This window comes from Lissotriton vulgaris, chromosome 3_1, assembly GCF_964263255.1.
Source record: "Lissotriton vulgaris chromosome 3_1, aLisVul1.2, whole genome shotgun sequence".
Classification (NCBI taxonomy): Eukaryota; Metazoa; Chordata; class Amphibia; order Caudata; family Salamandridae; genus Lissotriton; species Lissotriton vulgaris.
Window position 1 is genome coordinate 293498619 of NC_141689.1, and position 16996 is coordinate 293515614.

General features: G+C 38.7%; 1 protein-coding gene across 1 annotated transcript in view; it reads right to left on the reverse strand.

Moving 5' to 3' along the window:
- ZNF532 (zinc finger protein 532) overlaps window positions 1–16996 on the reverse strand; it is a 302282-nt gene that overhangs the window by 51785 nt on the left and 233501 nt on the right. Inside the window, exons 6-9 of the mRNA XM_086960481.1 lie at window positions 14914–15076; window positions 10999–11268; window positions 6698–6810; window positions 5341–5494 (exon numbers count right to left, since the gene is read on the reverse strand). Of these exons, the coding sequence (XP_086816607.1) occupies window positions 5341–5494; window positions 6698–6810; window positions 10999–11268; window positions 14914–15076 (700 nt within the window). The remainder of the gene's footprint in view (window positions 1–5340; window positions 5495–6697; window positions 6811–10998; window positions 11269–14913; window positions 15077–16996) is intronic.

Consider the following 16996-nt stretch of genomic DNA (forward strand, 5'->3'; position numbering starts at 1 on the left):
ACCGGTTACCAGGGTAACCACGCAGTGTTTACGTCGCGTTATGACGTAGCCCTAAGCAATTCCAGGAAGTGCTTATCTAGAACGGCTAGCGCCCGGCGTTTCAAGAACGCTGCTTCATTTAATGCTGTTTGAATCACGCAAAGAAGGAAGAAAATCTCCTTTGGCAAATATTAATCGAGCAAGAGGTAAGCTAAGTCCTCGTGTAGGTGCCCGAGCTAATATATTCACAGTCTGGGTATCGCTATGATAGTGAATTGATCCCTACGTTTGTATTCTATTTTCAGTGTCAAGCCATATGGTGAAACACGACTGGGTACACGAGTAATCCCAATACCCAGGTGAGCTGAAGTACAGGTATTCCGTATGATTTATGCCTAAGCTGTTGCTAGAATATTTTCAATATTCTAATTACATATCCCTCACTTTCCCAGTTAGGACTAAAGTGAGTACAGCGCCAAAATAAGAATAACCATCGTGGGAGTATTCCACGCACTAAAGACAGGTAAGGAAGAGAGGAAATGGGTCAATTCACATCCTTCCAACTCTTCCTATTAAATAATGATATTAATTAGTCCTTTTATTTGAACAGACACATGCAGTTCAAACCATCCAAGCTACACCACCTAATCAGTCTACCTGAAGGTGAGTGCAGTTAGTTTTTACACAGGCATTATTATTTAGATGCCTTGCAGAATCCCTTTACTAAAACACCTCCTTTTAATTACCTAGGCTGTATCGTTCCCTCCCAGTCCTGAAGAAGACCCGTGTTTGACGCCACATGTGCGCATCTTAAAGGGTCGAAACGTCGACGAATAGTTGGATCTGTTGTCCCAATACCCTGTGCGGAAAACTGATTCATGTCGTATACAGTGGTATATGCGAAATTGCACAGACCAAAGTTAAACTATTGTATATTTCCTTGTATATAAGTATTGCATAATTTCTGTTCACTTTTGCGCCGCCAGCACTGAGCACTAAATGTCACATAATTGCACCTTTTTCACTTATTGTACAGCCTTTGTGATAATTACAAAAAGAGTATTTGTGAATGACTATAATTCATAAAATAGTGCATAAATACATAATTGGTGTTGGATTCTGATTGTACACTACATATAATTATGAGTGACTAAAAGAAATGTGTTACACCCGAAGGAACCAATTGTTGTAATATTGACTAACTGCCCAGGTTCTTAGGGATACTGGGTTAACCCCATTGGAGATTTCACAAATGTAATGCAAAGTGGGGCACAGAGAATCGAAAGTGCGTGTGACATTCCTGAAACCATAGGTAATGTTTATGGGATTGCAAGACGGGGATGTGGAAATAGGTGGCCTGCAAATCTAGCACAATCATCCAGTCTCCTATGTCCCAGACAGACAGAACGTCCCAGGCAGACAGATCATGGGCTAGGTTGAGCATTTTGAACATCTGTTTTTGAAGAAAAATGTTTATATGGTAAAGATCGAGGATGGGGCCTCCCTCCGGTTTTGGCACCAGGATATAACAAAAGTAACAGCGAGCCCCGATCTCTCATGCCCCCACCATCCCTCTATGGCTCACTTGGCTAAGAAAGCTTGAACTTCTTCACCAAGTATGGACAAGTGGCTTATGCGGTAGGAAATGTAGGAAGTAACCCGTATTACGAAATCTGGAGAGCTCATTGGTCTGATATGATGTTCCTCCATCTGGGGAGTTAGAAGGTGATGCAGACTCTTGTCAGGTGATCGTGAGCTGCTGAGGGTGACTTAAAGCTTTTTGCTGCAGCTGTAGGGGTGTGGGGTTGGAGCTGATGTCTGGGAAGATCGTTGCCCCTCGGGGCCTGGACGCTGCCAGCCTAATCCAGTGCATCTACCTGTAAAGGGCTGGGAGGCCTGTTGTTGCAGTGTCGGGTCTAAGGTGGTGTCTGCTGATATGCCCTACCAAAGCATTGAAAGGGGTGACGTTTCTGGGAGAACTGTAGAACAGGCAGAGCTAAGCCTAGAGTAGCCAGTAGCCTTGCTCTCCTTAAATCTTTCCAGAGCTGAGTCTGCCTTTGCTCCAAAGTTTCTGCAGCCATCAAAGGACATGCCCATTAAAGCTTACTGGACCTCATTGGAAAAGCGAGGGGAGTGAATCCAAGTGTATCACCGAAGCACCATGCTGGTCCTGACTGCCCTACTCACACAGTCAATGGTATCCAGGCCTGAACGTATGGCATATTTCACAGCATCCTGGTCATCTGGTGGGTTGGCCGAATGCCCTATGTGATAGCTGGCAAGATGTTGGCCACTCCATCCCACAAAGTTCTGATGTTGATAGAGTCCTGGCTGCTAGTGTGCTGAGAATTAACCGAGATGGTTAGCTTGTCTACAAGATGAGCAAGGTAGCTGGTCACGATGGCTTTATAAATGATACAGCTGGGTTTCTAGATGATGCCAGCCGGCAAAGGAAGCCAATGGAGTTCCATCAGGATAGGGCTGATGTGATCATATTTGTTCAGGCCCTGGATGAGGCATATTGTGGACTGTAGGATGCCCTTAAGGGAAGCCAATGTGGGATCAGGTAGGCTCTTGAGCAGTGTATTACCACCATCCAGATGCAAGAGTACGAGGGTTTGAACATCAATTCTTAAGTTACTTTTTGTAAGCAATGGCTTAACTTTCTTCAGAACAGAGAGCTGGTACTAGGCCATATTTGTTTATTTGTCAATGTGCTCCTTGAAGGCGAGATTGGTGTCCAGGGTGAATTCAAGTGAATCTAAGTAGCATTTGGTGAAAGTTGGGATTTGTAACCATCAAGGCCAGGTTTGTACAGTTTCTTGTTTGAGGTACTTGACAAATAAGATCATGAAGAATAGTAGTTAAAGAATAACATGAAGAACAGAATAGCATTAGAAACAATAGTTACAAGTTATTGATGAAAAAATGAAGAAAAATATATGCGAAATACGAAAATGAAGTCAGGGCACACCCTTATCCAGGACCCTTCATCACAACTCATGTACTGCAGTTACTGTCTCCAATCGCTGTAATACCAAGTAGACAGAACAAGCTTACAAAAATACAATATGTGTACAATTTTAGAAAGATGAAATATAAAAGACTGCTACATACAAACATATAGAAAACAATGTTCTATATGGTCCGAGGGGTTTGCGGCATACATGTAGCAAAAAAATCTGAAGCTAAGACTTTCGAAAACATTTACCATGGTTTGTGGAAGGAGAAACCCTAGAAAGAGAACACACTTTGTGAAGGACAATAGATTGATCAAAGTGCAGACCTTTTCTTATCTGGTATACTTTTCACACATTCAGGCACATGGGGTCTGTTCAGATTTTCTAGCAAAATTGGTAATAAGCCAATTAGAGAATTGTCAAAATTAAACAGAAGTAAATGTATACCCTCTGCTATACATGGGGCAGCTGTGTGGGGTATGGCCAAGAACCTAGAGCTACAATCAGAGGAAAATCTGTTTTTATGTAAGGTCTTGGCAGTACTCCCCACCATCAACTTTTATTACCCACAGCGAGTTGAACATGCTGTATATCGAAGACTTGACTGACCTGAACTCGATTATCTGCTGGCACAATATTTGGAGAAAAGGAAGGTCAAAATGTTCAAAAGAAGACATTTCTGACTGCCTAAATCTCGAAGACTATTATAAGATCCCATGGCTAGCATACATAAATAGGTTGTTAATTGGATCTCTTAAGGGTACATTTGTATGAAATTCAGCCACTATTTACCACTCTAGTAAGGAGATAAAAACAATGTTTAATAACTATAGAAGAAGTGTAAGAGAGACAAGAGGAAGTCATAAACCTTCGGTAGTTAGATACTTTCTATGTCAGGAACATCTGGGATTACCCATGTATTGAACTACATTAACAAATACCCAGCAGAGATTTTATCTCACACAAATGCGATTGTGCATTCTGCACCAGCTGGTAGCATGCCCCAAGAAAGATGCATGGATTTTTTTTTTTACCAAAATGCCCTTGTGATGGCCGGGACTCACAATAAACTGTTACTGTAAACATGTTATTTTGCAGGCTATTTAAACATATTCGGATAAATCTTATTCTTAACCCAGAAATGATTTTGTATCAAGATGCATTTAAGTGTTTATGTAATCTGGAGAATGCATTCATTTGTCATACTGTTTCCACTTATATTGAGTGTGTAGTAGCAAGAAAGAAACTTTTAACAGCCTTAGAGGAGATAAGATAAAAATTAAGTCTTATCACGATTCCCTTTTGATAAAGCCAAATGTACATTTTTAAACAAATGTTTTATAAAGTATGCGTTAGTTGCTGCAGGATTATCAATTGCCTTAGCTGTTTTAAGAAATGAAAGATGTTGTATATATTTTATTGTCTTATATCCTTGGCTTAGTACTGTATTCTATTTTTAGCGATGATTTATAATGATAACTTTTTACATGAAATGTTTTTTTTATATCTTTTATGGATTATTTAATACCCGAAGAAAGATCTTTTTGACTTTATATTGTCCACTATCAAACAATGTTCTATTGGGTCCTCACTAGTCGAAATGTAAAATATACAATGGGATAACAGAGCAACACAAAGTTCTTTGTTAATAGCTGTTGGACTTCCAGATGGATTTACTAATATAACCCACTATAGCACATCTTACATTAACTATAAAGAATTAGTGATGGAAATGGCTTCTGACAGCATATAGAAGCTTAAGAGACAAAGGCACACTATGCCTCCATTTCACTACAGTGTCAATCTGGGAATAACAATAGAAACACAAAGTTGGGTACCGAAGGTCATTGGGCCTCAAAGCAAGAGGACAATGAAAGAGAACATTTCTAGTCCCATTCATCCACACCACAGTTCACTGTCAAAAGACTACCCTGCTCATCTGTTGGTTGTCATACATAAAGTGAGCTACATGTGATGAGCTCACATGGCTTATACCTATATCTAGCATAATGAAACGCATTAGTGTTGTGCTGAAGTACAAGTGTTGCATGTATCTATTATAAATTTCACAGAGCATGCCAGTCAAGACATATGTTCTTACACTTCTAAACACTTGTTTTTAAATGTGTACAATTTGCACAACTAAGTACAACACCGTAATTGCTTAGTAAATGTACCATACTGAGCCTCCTGAGAAACAATATTGCTATTTTTCAATATAACAATCTTCTTCTCTAGGTAGAGAATTAATAAAAAAGTGTTAATAGCATAATTTGAACAGCATTTGCACCAAATTCGGAAATTATGTAAGCTTTTATGTACAGTTTTTTACAGTAATAGTATTAACTACAATATCTATGTAACACTAAAGGCAAATGGGTAATATTTGGAAAAAGTGTACCTGAGTGTCGTCCTCTTTCTCTAAAACTTCTTCTGTGGGTGTATTTTCTGCCATCGCCTCTTGAGCATCGGGTTCTTTATCATCATGCAGAACATTGATATTCTTTTCCAACACCGTCTCCTCGACTAAGGTGCCATTTGCATCGGGACATTCACTTAAAAAACAAAAATGTGGACACACTGCACCATTAGAAATATTCTTCTGAAAAAGGTATCGCATTTGAAGCAAAAGAGCAGTCGAAAAGTGATAGGCATGTAAAGAAGATGAACAATCACAGGAACAACATTTAAAAAGAGTAGAGATTTTCACAAACATCCAGAAGCCTGCCTGTGCAGTAGTTTTTAAGACAATGAAGTAGAAGACTTGAACCCTGCCCCAGAGTTTGTTAGTAACATAATGTCTTCAATTTTTAAAACAGCTATTGATTCAGAATGAGAATGCGCCAATAGAAGTTTTTGCTTCCACATGGATAGCATTGTCGACTAAACCCTGCTGGTCGATTCCACTGCAGAATTAGTACTTCCTCCATAAACTGGAGGAATTCACATTACCACTATACTCTAATTCATATCAATGGAGCTACTACACAAGACCATGAAGGTACTCTCCTGGAAGAAAGATACACAAAAAAGCTACAGAGCAAAAGTCCCCTTGCCATTTCATTCAGACATGGGAAACACAGAATGGGAGAAGTAAAAATCAGAGGTAAAACACATATGCCAGGTAACAGTTTTTCCTGGCAATTGTATTCCCCGATGGTTAGAATAAGACCCTAACTGTCCTCCAAGCAATCAACTACTGTCAGAGCCTAGACAAAACATATGATTTTATAGCATGGTAGATTAATGTTATGGTGTTTCTATGTGTCTATGTGCTTGGCATCTATAGACAAAGTGCATTATTGCCATTTGTTTTTCTACATCTCTACTTGCCTATCCTAAGATTTTTACTTTATGTGGTGGTCACAGGGGCACTACACACGGTAAGACAGGGACATTGAGACCTACTTCACAAACTAATTCAAGACATTTCTACCTACATAGTTTGGGATTGATTGGTGATATTTATGCATTAACATGTTTTCAAGTTTGTGTAAGTAACAGAGATGGCTCTCGACAAGCAAACTGTTTAATCCTTGATAGAACATGGATAGTTTGAAGTAATTTCCTAAGATATTCATCTGTGTGGCAGGAGATGTTGGTTAGAAGTTTATGCTGATCAGAGTACTGATGACTATAACTTTATTTTCAATTGTAAATTTTTGCTGGTAATGTAACACAAGGCACTTATATTTACGTGGTGCTAATGTTCAGTTGGCAAATACAAATCTACGTAAAAGTAAAAAAAAAAAACTTACACATGCTTATAAACTTTTCGAATCCCTTTGTGCTTGATCCTGTTGTGACGGCAGAGGCTGTGTGATGAACTAAAGGATTTCTCGCACTGTCGACAAGGATGTCGCTTCATTTGCTGTTCATGAAGAAAAATGAACACAGAAATTATATTTGTCAACTTGGAGGATCTACAAACATCACTGAAGATAGAGTGGTGAACAAAAACTTTTACCATTAATAGCTGAGGTGGATCAGTTGATTAAATCAATTAGGACTGTGTTCCTTGACTGGGGCATGTGGAATTCTACTAGGTTCACTCAGGGCTTAATATGCATATTGATGTGTTTAATATACTTATTACCATCATTTATCTGAATTTTAGAGAATATATCCAATTAGGGACAGGGCATATTGTATAAAGGCTTTGGAAAGTTCCCAAATCTGGTATTTAGCTCGACTGTTGGGAAAAGAAACAGTAGGGACAAAAAGTGTAATAAAACAATTTGCTCTGAATGTTTTTTTTACAAAGAAAATAAACAGTTACTGACGTGTAACAATGGCTCGAAAACTTGGGTACCTTTAAAAGGGCACACACTTTGTGTATCTTAGCCATCGTGGTGTATATATGCTTTTTGTCGAGATTTAACTGGATTTCCGATATGGAAAACTTGCACAGAATCAATGAAAATTAATAAAGATAAGGTGCAGCACACATGCTGTGTTACCCTACAGAGGCTGAGAAGCATGCTGTCAGATACAAATCAGTGAATGACTGAACCGTTTGCCCATAATATAGGTGGCAGGAGGAGAAATTGGTACACCTAAGATGACACACAAAAACAAGAGCATACCATGACAAGGCAAACTCTGAAAGGTGGCATAAGGGCATGTAAAGTGGAAATGTAATTCGGACAAGCAAAAACACCCTGTGCAAAAGTAAATCAAAAATATATATGGACAAACCGATTTGCAGATATTATTTTAGATCCAGCATGTGCAGGCAGGAGCGTAGCTTAGTCAGTGAGATTCGGGTGGTGTGCATCTCAAATTTCGCAACTAAAAAGAATTGAGCAAGTAAGGACCAAGGTTTGGAAGGACTGTTCCCATGATGAGCAGTGTCAGTACTGATTTGCCATAAATGGACCTCTAGGACTAAATTAGAGTTTGATGGACATGTACTTCATTGTAATGGTGATGGAGTACCCTGTCCCCCAAAGTCAAGGTGAGCTTTGCTGACCGCAGATTTTACATCAACAGAATAATATTTGTTCTGTTGGTATAAACAGTCCGCTTCTGGTTGCGCCTACTCTGTCAGGCCGTCAGAGGAGGCTTTGCATTGACAGAGTCAATTTTACTCCCCTGATTTTGGGTCATCAGGTTCTTCTTTGTCTACATTTTCAAAAACAAACTCTTGCTTTGGGAATGCATATAGTTGGAGTGTCACAACCCAAACACCGCCTCTAAAGCTATGCACCTATGTACAGGCAAGTAAGTCAGACATAATAGGGCCAACTCGCATTTAAACCTGAGACACTGAAATGGATAACAGAACAGTTCACAGGGAATCACTTATTGAAATTATATCTAGGTATAGACGTCCTGTTGTCCAAGACATAGAATGATTTACTGTTGGTAAGCAGATCAAATTAATGTAAGACACTCAAGAATAGACAGGAAGAAGCAAATCATTGACAGTACTTTAGCAATCAATCAATCAATAATAACTTTATTAGGAGGCATAATATAAAACAGTACAAATATAAAAAACATAAAAGATACAATTCATAGCACCAACTCAGAGCATGTGCAGTAAGAACACAGAAATAAAAAAGGAATCTAACATTGACATCTAGGTGGATTGCTTACCCGCATTGACACAAAGTTCCTAAGCATAGCTGGCTGAAATACAGCAAATGAAGACCGGAAAGGAGGACAGAAACCTCATAATCGGTCTGCCATGCACTCCCCACCTGCCCTAAGAAGCATGCTTAAATCTTTTCAACTGTAGGAACATAGAACTACAAAAAATGACATGTAATTAACACACATCACTACCCAGCATAACACCATGCAATTGCACAGTATGTCTCATTACTGTGGAAAGCTAAAACAAAAATCTCTTTCTGGCGTAAAAAACAGCCCACAGAAAGGATGCCATACTACAGCAGATCTCCAAGGAAGGCAGAGATTGTAGGTATAATCCACAAGTCTATATTGTGTGACTTGTGCACCTCTTATAATCGGTATAATGTAGCGCTTTCTCTGATGGTTATAAAACTTGCACAAAAACACCAAATGCATAGTATTCTAAGTCATCACATCACTACAGGGACAATTAGTTAAAATTGTGGAACAGTCATTCAGGTTTTGGAAGCTGACCAGTCGATGAAAGGTGCCTAGTCTTAGACTAATCAGGACAAACCTGTGTCTGGCATTTAAAACTGCTTTAAGATAGGGAGGCATATCAAAAGTAGTTAAAATCATTACATTTTTCAAGACACTGGGTTTATAAATTTCAAATACAAATCTAATATTCTCCATGTGTCATGGCTTCCTTCTTAAGAAAGTCCCAACTAATAAGGTCTAGTGTTACAGGCTTCTCAAAATACTCAGGGTGGGTACTTTATCTTGGAATCTGATAAAAACATAATTCATACAGACTCTAAATTGAATGCAAAGAAGTGGGTGATGGCTTAGAGCTCTAAACTAGTGTCAGAATATGTGAATTGTTGTAGCTTGCAGCGTAAAAAGCCACTGAATGAAGGTATAAGAACAGAAATCCTCCAATACGCTCCTAAACAAACGTTTATTGGTTTAGTCTGGTGGGATAAAAGTCAACATTTTCATTTAACCATTGCGACAAATGACAGTCTTGTATCCTCTATAAGGAAAACAGCATCAATGAGCATTTTTTTCCTTTTTGATGATCATCTTCCCTCTTTTTGTGTTCCTCAGGGAGGTTTATCGCTGCCTCACTTTCTCCCCCTTCCCCCCAACCCACCCCCTCCACTGTGGATGCCACATTGGCTGCTGAGCGCTTGACTAGTTTAACGTCAACATCAATCCTCCTGCTGTCCTAACTTGAGGGTGGGGCACTTGTGGCTGCTGGATTGTGAAATCTCTTCCTTGCCGAAGCTACAATGGTGGAGAGGTGTGGTGCAGAGGCCAGGGCAGCTGACTTCGGAGCATATGGTTCATGGTTCAATCCCTGTGTCCGGCTGCAGCTCAGCTCAGCACAATGTGACTCTGGACAATAGCTCACTTAATATCCATGACGGCCCCCAGCGCCTTGAGACCCGTAAGGGTGAGTAGTTTGCGCTTAATAAATACGGATTTACATTTTACAATCAATGAGCTCTCAGAGATAAATTATGATTTGATTACCAATATATAATTTCTATCCTGTTTAACTGCCCTGGCATCAGCCTGGCTTTCAAAAAACTGCCTGGCTTTTAAAAACCTGCTCTCAATCATACAGAGTATGATTGGCAAGACCTAACCTCTTTTTGAGAATATGTTCATGTTTCTATTAAGGAAGATCATTCTGCCTGCCTGATCTACCTCCTTATCAACATAAAAGTATCTGGTGTCCTCTTTAATTCCCCATGATAAGCTGAAATATTACCAGGCGGAAAAAGTCTATTCAGATAAGGCTCCTAATTATCTTCAGGAAAATCTGCATGTAGATCCTCCCTTATCTTCTGTTCCTCCACATATTTCTGACTGGTCTACCCTCCGGCTCCTCTTCAGTGTACTCTGGTTTTCCAAATTCTTCCTAGTATATACTATGTTTATGGTAACACGATCATAAAGGGATCAGTATCCCATTCTCTTCACCTCCGTCTTATATTTGTCTTTATTGCTAAATTTCTTAAGAATGCCATAAGACGTCATTGCTTCCTTTAAAGATTTATTTTTCACCTATAGGGATATTATTTTGGTGTCAAATGTTGTGTTGAATTTCTGCATCAAACATTTTAGTCCTGGTTATGAAATCAACATTATAAGTCAACTATTGAGATCTTTTTGATGGTAACTTAGCAGTCTGGTCAAACTTCATCATCTGCTTTAGAAGCAAAGTCATGCCTTTTAACTTGCACCTTACCAGGGCAAAGCTGCAACTGTCTGTGGAAACTTGGAAAACAGATAGCAAAACACACTCTGGTTATTACAAGTGCCTATAAAACAAATTACAGAAACTGTAAAACTGACCTACACATTCAACAGAGGCAAAAAGAAAACTAATTTCCGTTTATTAGATCAATACCAACTACCTTTACCCTGGATTATAAATGATTTGTTGCTATTTCTTCTGGTACTTTACCTTTCCATGTTCCTTTTTCATGTGCGTTATATAGGCATCTCGTTGTAAGATCAGCTGATCACAGTCCCAACATGTCCAGCCTGTTTTTTTAGCCCCTCCAGCTTTATTATCAGGGACTGGTTTCTTCTCTGATTTTTCTGTTCCATTTACAGGCTTGACATCCTCCTTGTTATGACTTGCTGAATTCTGAAGCGAAGGTCTAGAACCCAAAGGTAGGTGTATACCTAAATTCGGGGGACCTTCAACACTTTTCAATGTTCCATGCATAGTCTACAAAATAGGATGTAAAAGTAAAGCGTACAATGTTAAAATCTGTAATCTATAACGAAGAAAAAAATAAAACATAACCAGCAGACATTAAATGAGGACACCCTTAGACATGACAAAACACACCAAATAATATAAAGTCATAACATTTAAACAGGGAAGAAGTTACAGGGATGTTAAATTTACCATCTCAAAATATATGAAATCTAAAATATTAAAAAGGAGGGAAGATATTTCAAAGCAATAGCATATTAATCCTCAAGAATAAAGTACAAAGAAGTATTGAACATAGTCCGGATGCTCACTGAAAAATGTCCTGGGGACTTCTATGAAGTAGGTCTAATGATCCAGAGAATAACTTGATCCTGATCCCATCTGTTGTGCATCTTTCCTAGCTTAACGTAAAAGCTGGCCTCCAACAATGCATTTAGTTTACAACATAATTTAAAATTTGATGTACTTTTGGCTCCCTCAATTATTTACTTGTTGCAATTATAGACAGTGGATTCACAAAAGGTTGGTGTGCTATTTGCAACCGCTTTTTGTGAATTTTATGATAATTAGATTTGCAAAAGGTGGCTGTAAATTGTACACCAACATTTTGGGAGTCCAGTAAGATTTTGCAAACCGACCTAGGTACTATGAGGACAGTTTGCAAAATCCCCATTCGGACTGGATTGCAATCCAACCTACTGTGTACATTTTAATGAGGTAGGTTGCAAACTGCTGAGACTTAACTGATTGGATGCCATCACGAGGATGGTGGCCTGCTCTTTGCTTCTCATATAGTATACATAAGGAAAATGGTCTGAATAAAAAAAAAAATTAAGAGCGTGTGTGTCTGTCTATATATTTGTTTTTAAATACGGTGTGTTGGGAGTGGTCCCTTAGACCAGTGTTTCCCAAACTGCGGTCCGTGGACCCCCGGGGTCCGTGACACATTCCCAGGGGGGTCCGTAGGCAGCAGTTTTAAAAGCACAGCAAAGTTTCTAGTATAATTAGCAGCTTTCGAACAACAATAAAAGTGTCAAGATAATGCTGGTGATTAATGTATCTGCTGGAGAGAGATGAGTTTTGTTTAGTGGCAGCTTTGACTTAACTAATGTGGCACAGAGGGTTAATATGCCTACTGCAAAGAACGTGTAACATGCATTTTAAAAAGCAGTATTTTATGTGCATAGGTCCTTGGTTACTGCTTTTGTCACAGAGACTATTTTCTTACTGCGCACTTCATAAGTGACATTCCTTATCTAGCAGATTGACCTATAATTTGTCATCAAAGAGCTGCTTGCAATCTGATTGGTACCAGTTAGTTCATAATGTTTTTTCCCAGTCATTCATTATCCTGATGCTTCTAAAAAGCCTTGTACTGCGAAATAAAACCAACAATTTAAAAGTTAGTCACGGAGATGCAGCACCAACCTTCCCATTAATTTATTTCCTTTTTTGCAAATTCCTTCAATATAAAATACTACGGGCCAGATGTACGACCCGTTTTTATATACGCAAGGGGTTCACAAACCCGTTTGCGCATGCAAAAACCTATTGGGCCATGTACATTGCCTAATTCACGAATCTCAATTTTTTTGCGACTCGCTAAATAGGTTTTGAGATTTGCTATTTGGAAGAGGCATTCCCTTTCAAATAGCGAGTCTCAAAACCATGTACAAATGTTTTGCGACCACAATTGCGGTCACAAAATACTCGCAATTACCATCTACTTCAAGTAGATAGTAATGCATTTCCAAATGGGAAGGGGTCAACAGGGTACTCCTTTCCCTTTGCAAATGCATGCCAAATTATTTTTAAGGGTAGGCAGTGGTTCCAGGACCACTGCCTGCCCTTAAAAAATTAAACAAAAACGTTTCATTTTTTTTTTTTTTTTTTTTTAACTGCATGGAAAACAGGCTGCATTTAAAAAAAAAAACGAATGTATTTAAAAGTGGTCCAGACATGGTGGTCTGCTGAGCCCAGCATGCCACCATCCCTGGGAGGGCTGGCATTCCCAATAGGCTTGCAATTTGCGAGAGGCTCGTTAATATTAATGAGCCTCACAATTTGCAACCCCATTGGGAATCCCAAACAGTATTAAACACACTGGTGTACATTTCATTTAGCGACTCGCAATTTGCCACTTGCAATGTGTCGTCGATTACGAGGCGCTAAATGAAATGGTTGTACATAAGGCCCCAAAATCCTTAGTAATTTGAGTATTTGTTTTGTGTGCACACTTTTTTCGAGTTACTGTTTTAATATTTGAAATTTAAAATCATACAAATTGCTTGGGGGTCCCTGGCTTCCAGTAGTGACTCAATGGGAGTCCTCAGGAGTCAAAAGTTTGGGAACCACTGCCTTAGACTATCACCAACTTCCAAACTTTCAGATTTTTCCATTCACAAAGCGAATTGATTAGCGCCGCATTTGAGGAGTCCGAACTCTATCAATAGTTTCCACCAAGTTTGTGGTCTCAAACCAATAATCCATAGTATTTCAAATAACAATTTGTAAGGGATGCCCAACCATATCCTTTCCAAATTGTGATAAGGTATGTATTTCTATTCCCATTTTGCAATTCAGTAAGCACTTAACCAAATGGAAAAATAGGTTTAGAGCATTGTAAACCCCATTTAGCAATCACAAACCATGTGGTTTAAGAAACTGAAGGGTGTAGGACAGCAAAATGACTTCAAACATCTGGTCCTTTTTTCTCAGACTAGCAAGGGAGTGAATGAGGGTAGAACTAGGACAACTGAATAGTTTTACGTCATGCCTATAGTGGAGGGCCTCTTTTTATGCACCAATATAATAAATTCAGTTAGGATTTCACTGGATTACTTCAAACAGCATGTTAGAATCATTACAGAAGTATATGATTGTGTCCACATATACTGCTTTAGTGGGGGTTGGTTAGAACATCCGTCTCATACCTACATTCACATTAAGGTCCATGACCTAGAACTATCAGTTCTCTTACACAAAAATCTTATGGCTCCCAATCACACCACATAATCAGGAACATGCTAGCAAGGATATTGCTTCTTCAGGAGAGCTCAACGTAACACCTCTTACCAATACCAGCCTCAAACTCTGCATGCTGGGCACACTAGGGAAATATTTACAGAATGTTGTGCTGGTGTGGACCTGATTTGTGAGTGACTTGCAATACTTCCCAAATACCTAGCTGGGTCCGCGTTAACTAGGGTACTAGATTGTCCTAGGTGGTGGCAGAAAAACCTATTGGGAAGTCGGTCACAGGGAATCACAAACAGGACTCCCAGGTCCTAATAAAAAATTTACATATATAACCAACTTACTCCTCAGCTCTTCTGTCCGTAACATTTCATCCACATGAGTCGGAGTTCTGTTACTTCGACAGAAGTGGGAGTCTGCTCAGAAGCTACTAAATCTCGCCACACTTTTGATTCTAACAACTAGAAGTCTTCTAGCAATTGGAATAAGTTGACCACACCAGTGGACTATCTGAACATAAAGGCTGTGTTTTATATGTGTTTATGGCTGCGAGTGTCATATCTGGTAAATAAGGTCTGGTTTTTATCTTTCAGTTGCTCTATACTTTACCTTCCCAGTTTTTCTGTTACTGAAAGACAATGTTGACTTGATTTAGAAAGAGTTACAACATCCTCTTACCTTTATGTGATCCGTCATCAGCTGTTTTTGTGCATACAGAAGTGAGCAGTCTGGGCACTTAAAAACAGACACCTTTTGGTTTTCAATATGCTGATCAAAGTGGCGAAAGAGCAGGGACTGCAGGGTAAACACTGTGTCACACATGGAGCACTTATAGATGGTTCTAAGAGGAAGAAAAATGCAACAGTCATCAGTAAAACCTATGTGACTTAAGGTTAATTGTATTTCTTTGAACAACGTGATTTACCAAACTATAGTTTGAGTATCTGGATGGCTACCCATATATCAATTGTTGCTTCATACAGGTTTTAATATATTGGACACTGCTACACTGGTATGATAAAATACTTATCTACAATTCATATCTGAGGTCCGTTATCCATGGATTTTGGGTATGCACAGTCAAATTTGAGATCAGTAACTACAGTACTCATCACGTACGAAGAAATTGTGGAATACCATAGGCCGAAGACATCTGACCAGTGATCAAATGCTATCAAACTCAGCTTTGTGTTCTGTCACAACCCCGGATTTCTTTTCATCATCTTTACAAACAATTGTAAATTGTTTAATTCAAATATTCACAATCTTGGTTTTGATCACTCAACTATCCTGATTTGAGGCTGCTAAGGCTAAAATTGATTGTGCATGAAAGCGAAATATGCTTCACTGATAACCTAAAGTAAAAGAAACTACTGTTTGCATCCCTACATTTTTCTGTGAATTTTACATAATCAAATAATTTTTTATATGGAACATATTGCAGACACTAGAAAGGATAACCGAAAAAAAGAAAATACTTATGCGGAACCATTTAAAAAGAAAAGGATGAAGCCTTAAAAAAACACAAATTAATTTGTATGTGTATAAATTAACACCTAAGATAAGGTTCTATAGGCTTACATTTTTTCCAGTCCATCTTTTTATCATTTAGGAAACAAAATAAATTACCTGAAAAAATAAATCAACAAATACATTAAAATGTTTCTTTAAAAAAAAAATAATAATAATGTGTGAAAAGAAGCATACAAACTTAAATTTACAAACTAGTTGGAACCTGGAATTGCAGACTGCTACTGCCTACTTTCAAAAAAACAAACTGCAGCCAAGATCGCAATGCCATTGTGTTCATACTTGAGGATTTCTCCACAAGTTTATTTATGTGTAGGTATGTCTAGAGAGTAAATATACCAATAGGAAAACTGACCGCTGGACACGGTGGAAGTACGGAGGTACGATTCAGGATCGACCATAATGAAATGGGAATGTCAATTGTTACTTCACAGGTCATCACGCCAGGAGTACTTATAGGGTGGTCCTTACATCAGGATTACCCTTATATTGCATTTTATTACAGTGGGGGTGCCTTTAATTGACATGGAATTACTTCTATTTTAAATCTAATATTTAATTAACTTATTTTATTTACATTTGATTATATCTTTTAAATAATATAATTTTTGTTTAAAATTACTTTTACTGTAATCTTGTAGGGATTCTGCCTTTTTCTGTGTAGTCACCCCAGATTGTTGCTAGCTTTAGAACTGTGCATTTAACTCCTGCTAACCAGAAGTAGAGTGCCTGTGTTCCCCCATTAAACATGGCTAAACTGGCTTATTCCTAACTGGCACATTTAACTTGGCCTAGTTCAAGGTGTAGGAAGTGCACACAGTGCCTGGAAGTTAAATGCCACTTGTGTACTGCAGCATCTATTGTGCCATCCACTACATGCCAACATTGTAGCCCGACTACTGCATTTTAAAATCTGCAGAGCAACACATTAAAATAACCCTTTTTAATCAGGTATAAACCTCCTTTATAAATGTAAAGAAATCTCCGCCCAGGACATAAACACAGTCAGTCAGTCTATCTCCGTGTGTGTGATCTCAATCGATTGAGATCACACACACGGACGGGATCACCAATATATTTCCCTGTATTTGGGGCAGTGCTGGGCTCCGGTTCATTGCCTGATAGGCCCTCTTTACAATCGCAGAGTACTCGCTAGACAGCTGTTCTGGGACAGGCATATTTATGAACAATCCCCGTACGCACTAACCATGATTGAGGACCGGCTAATACA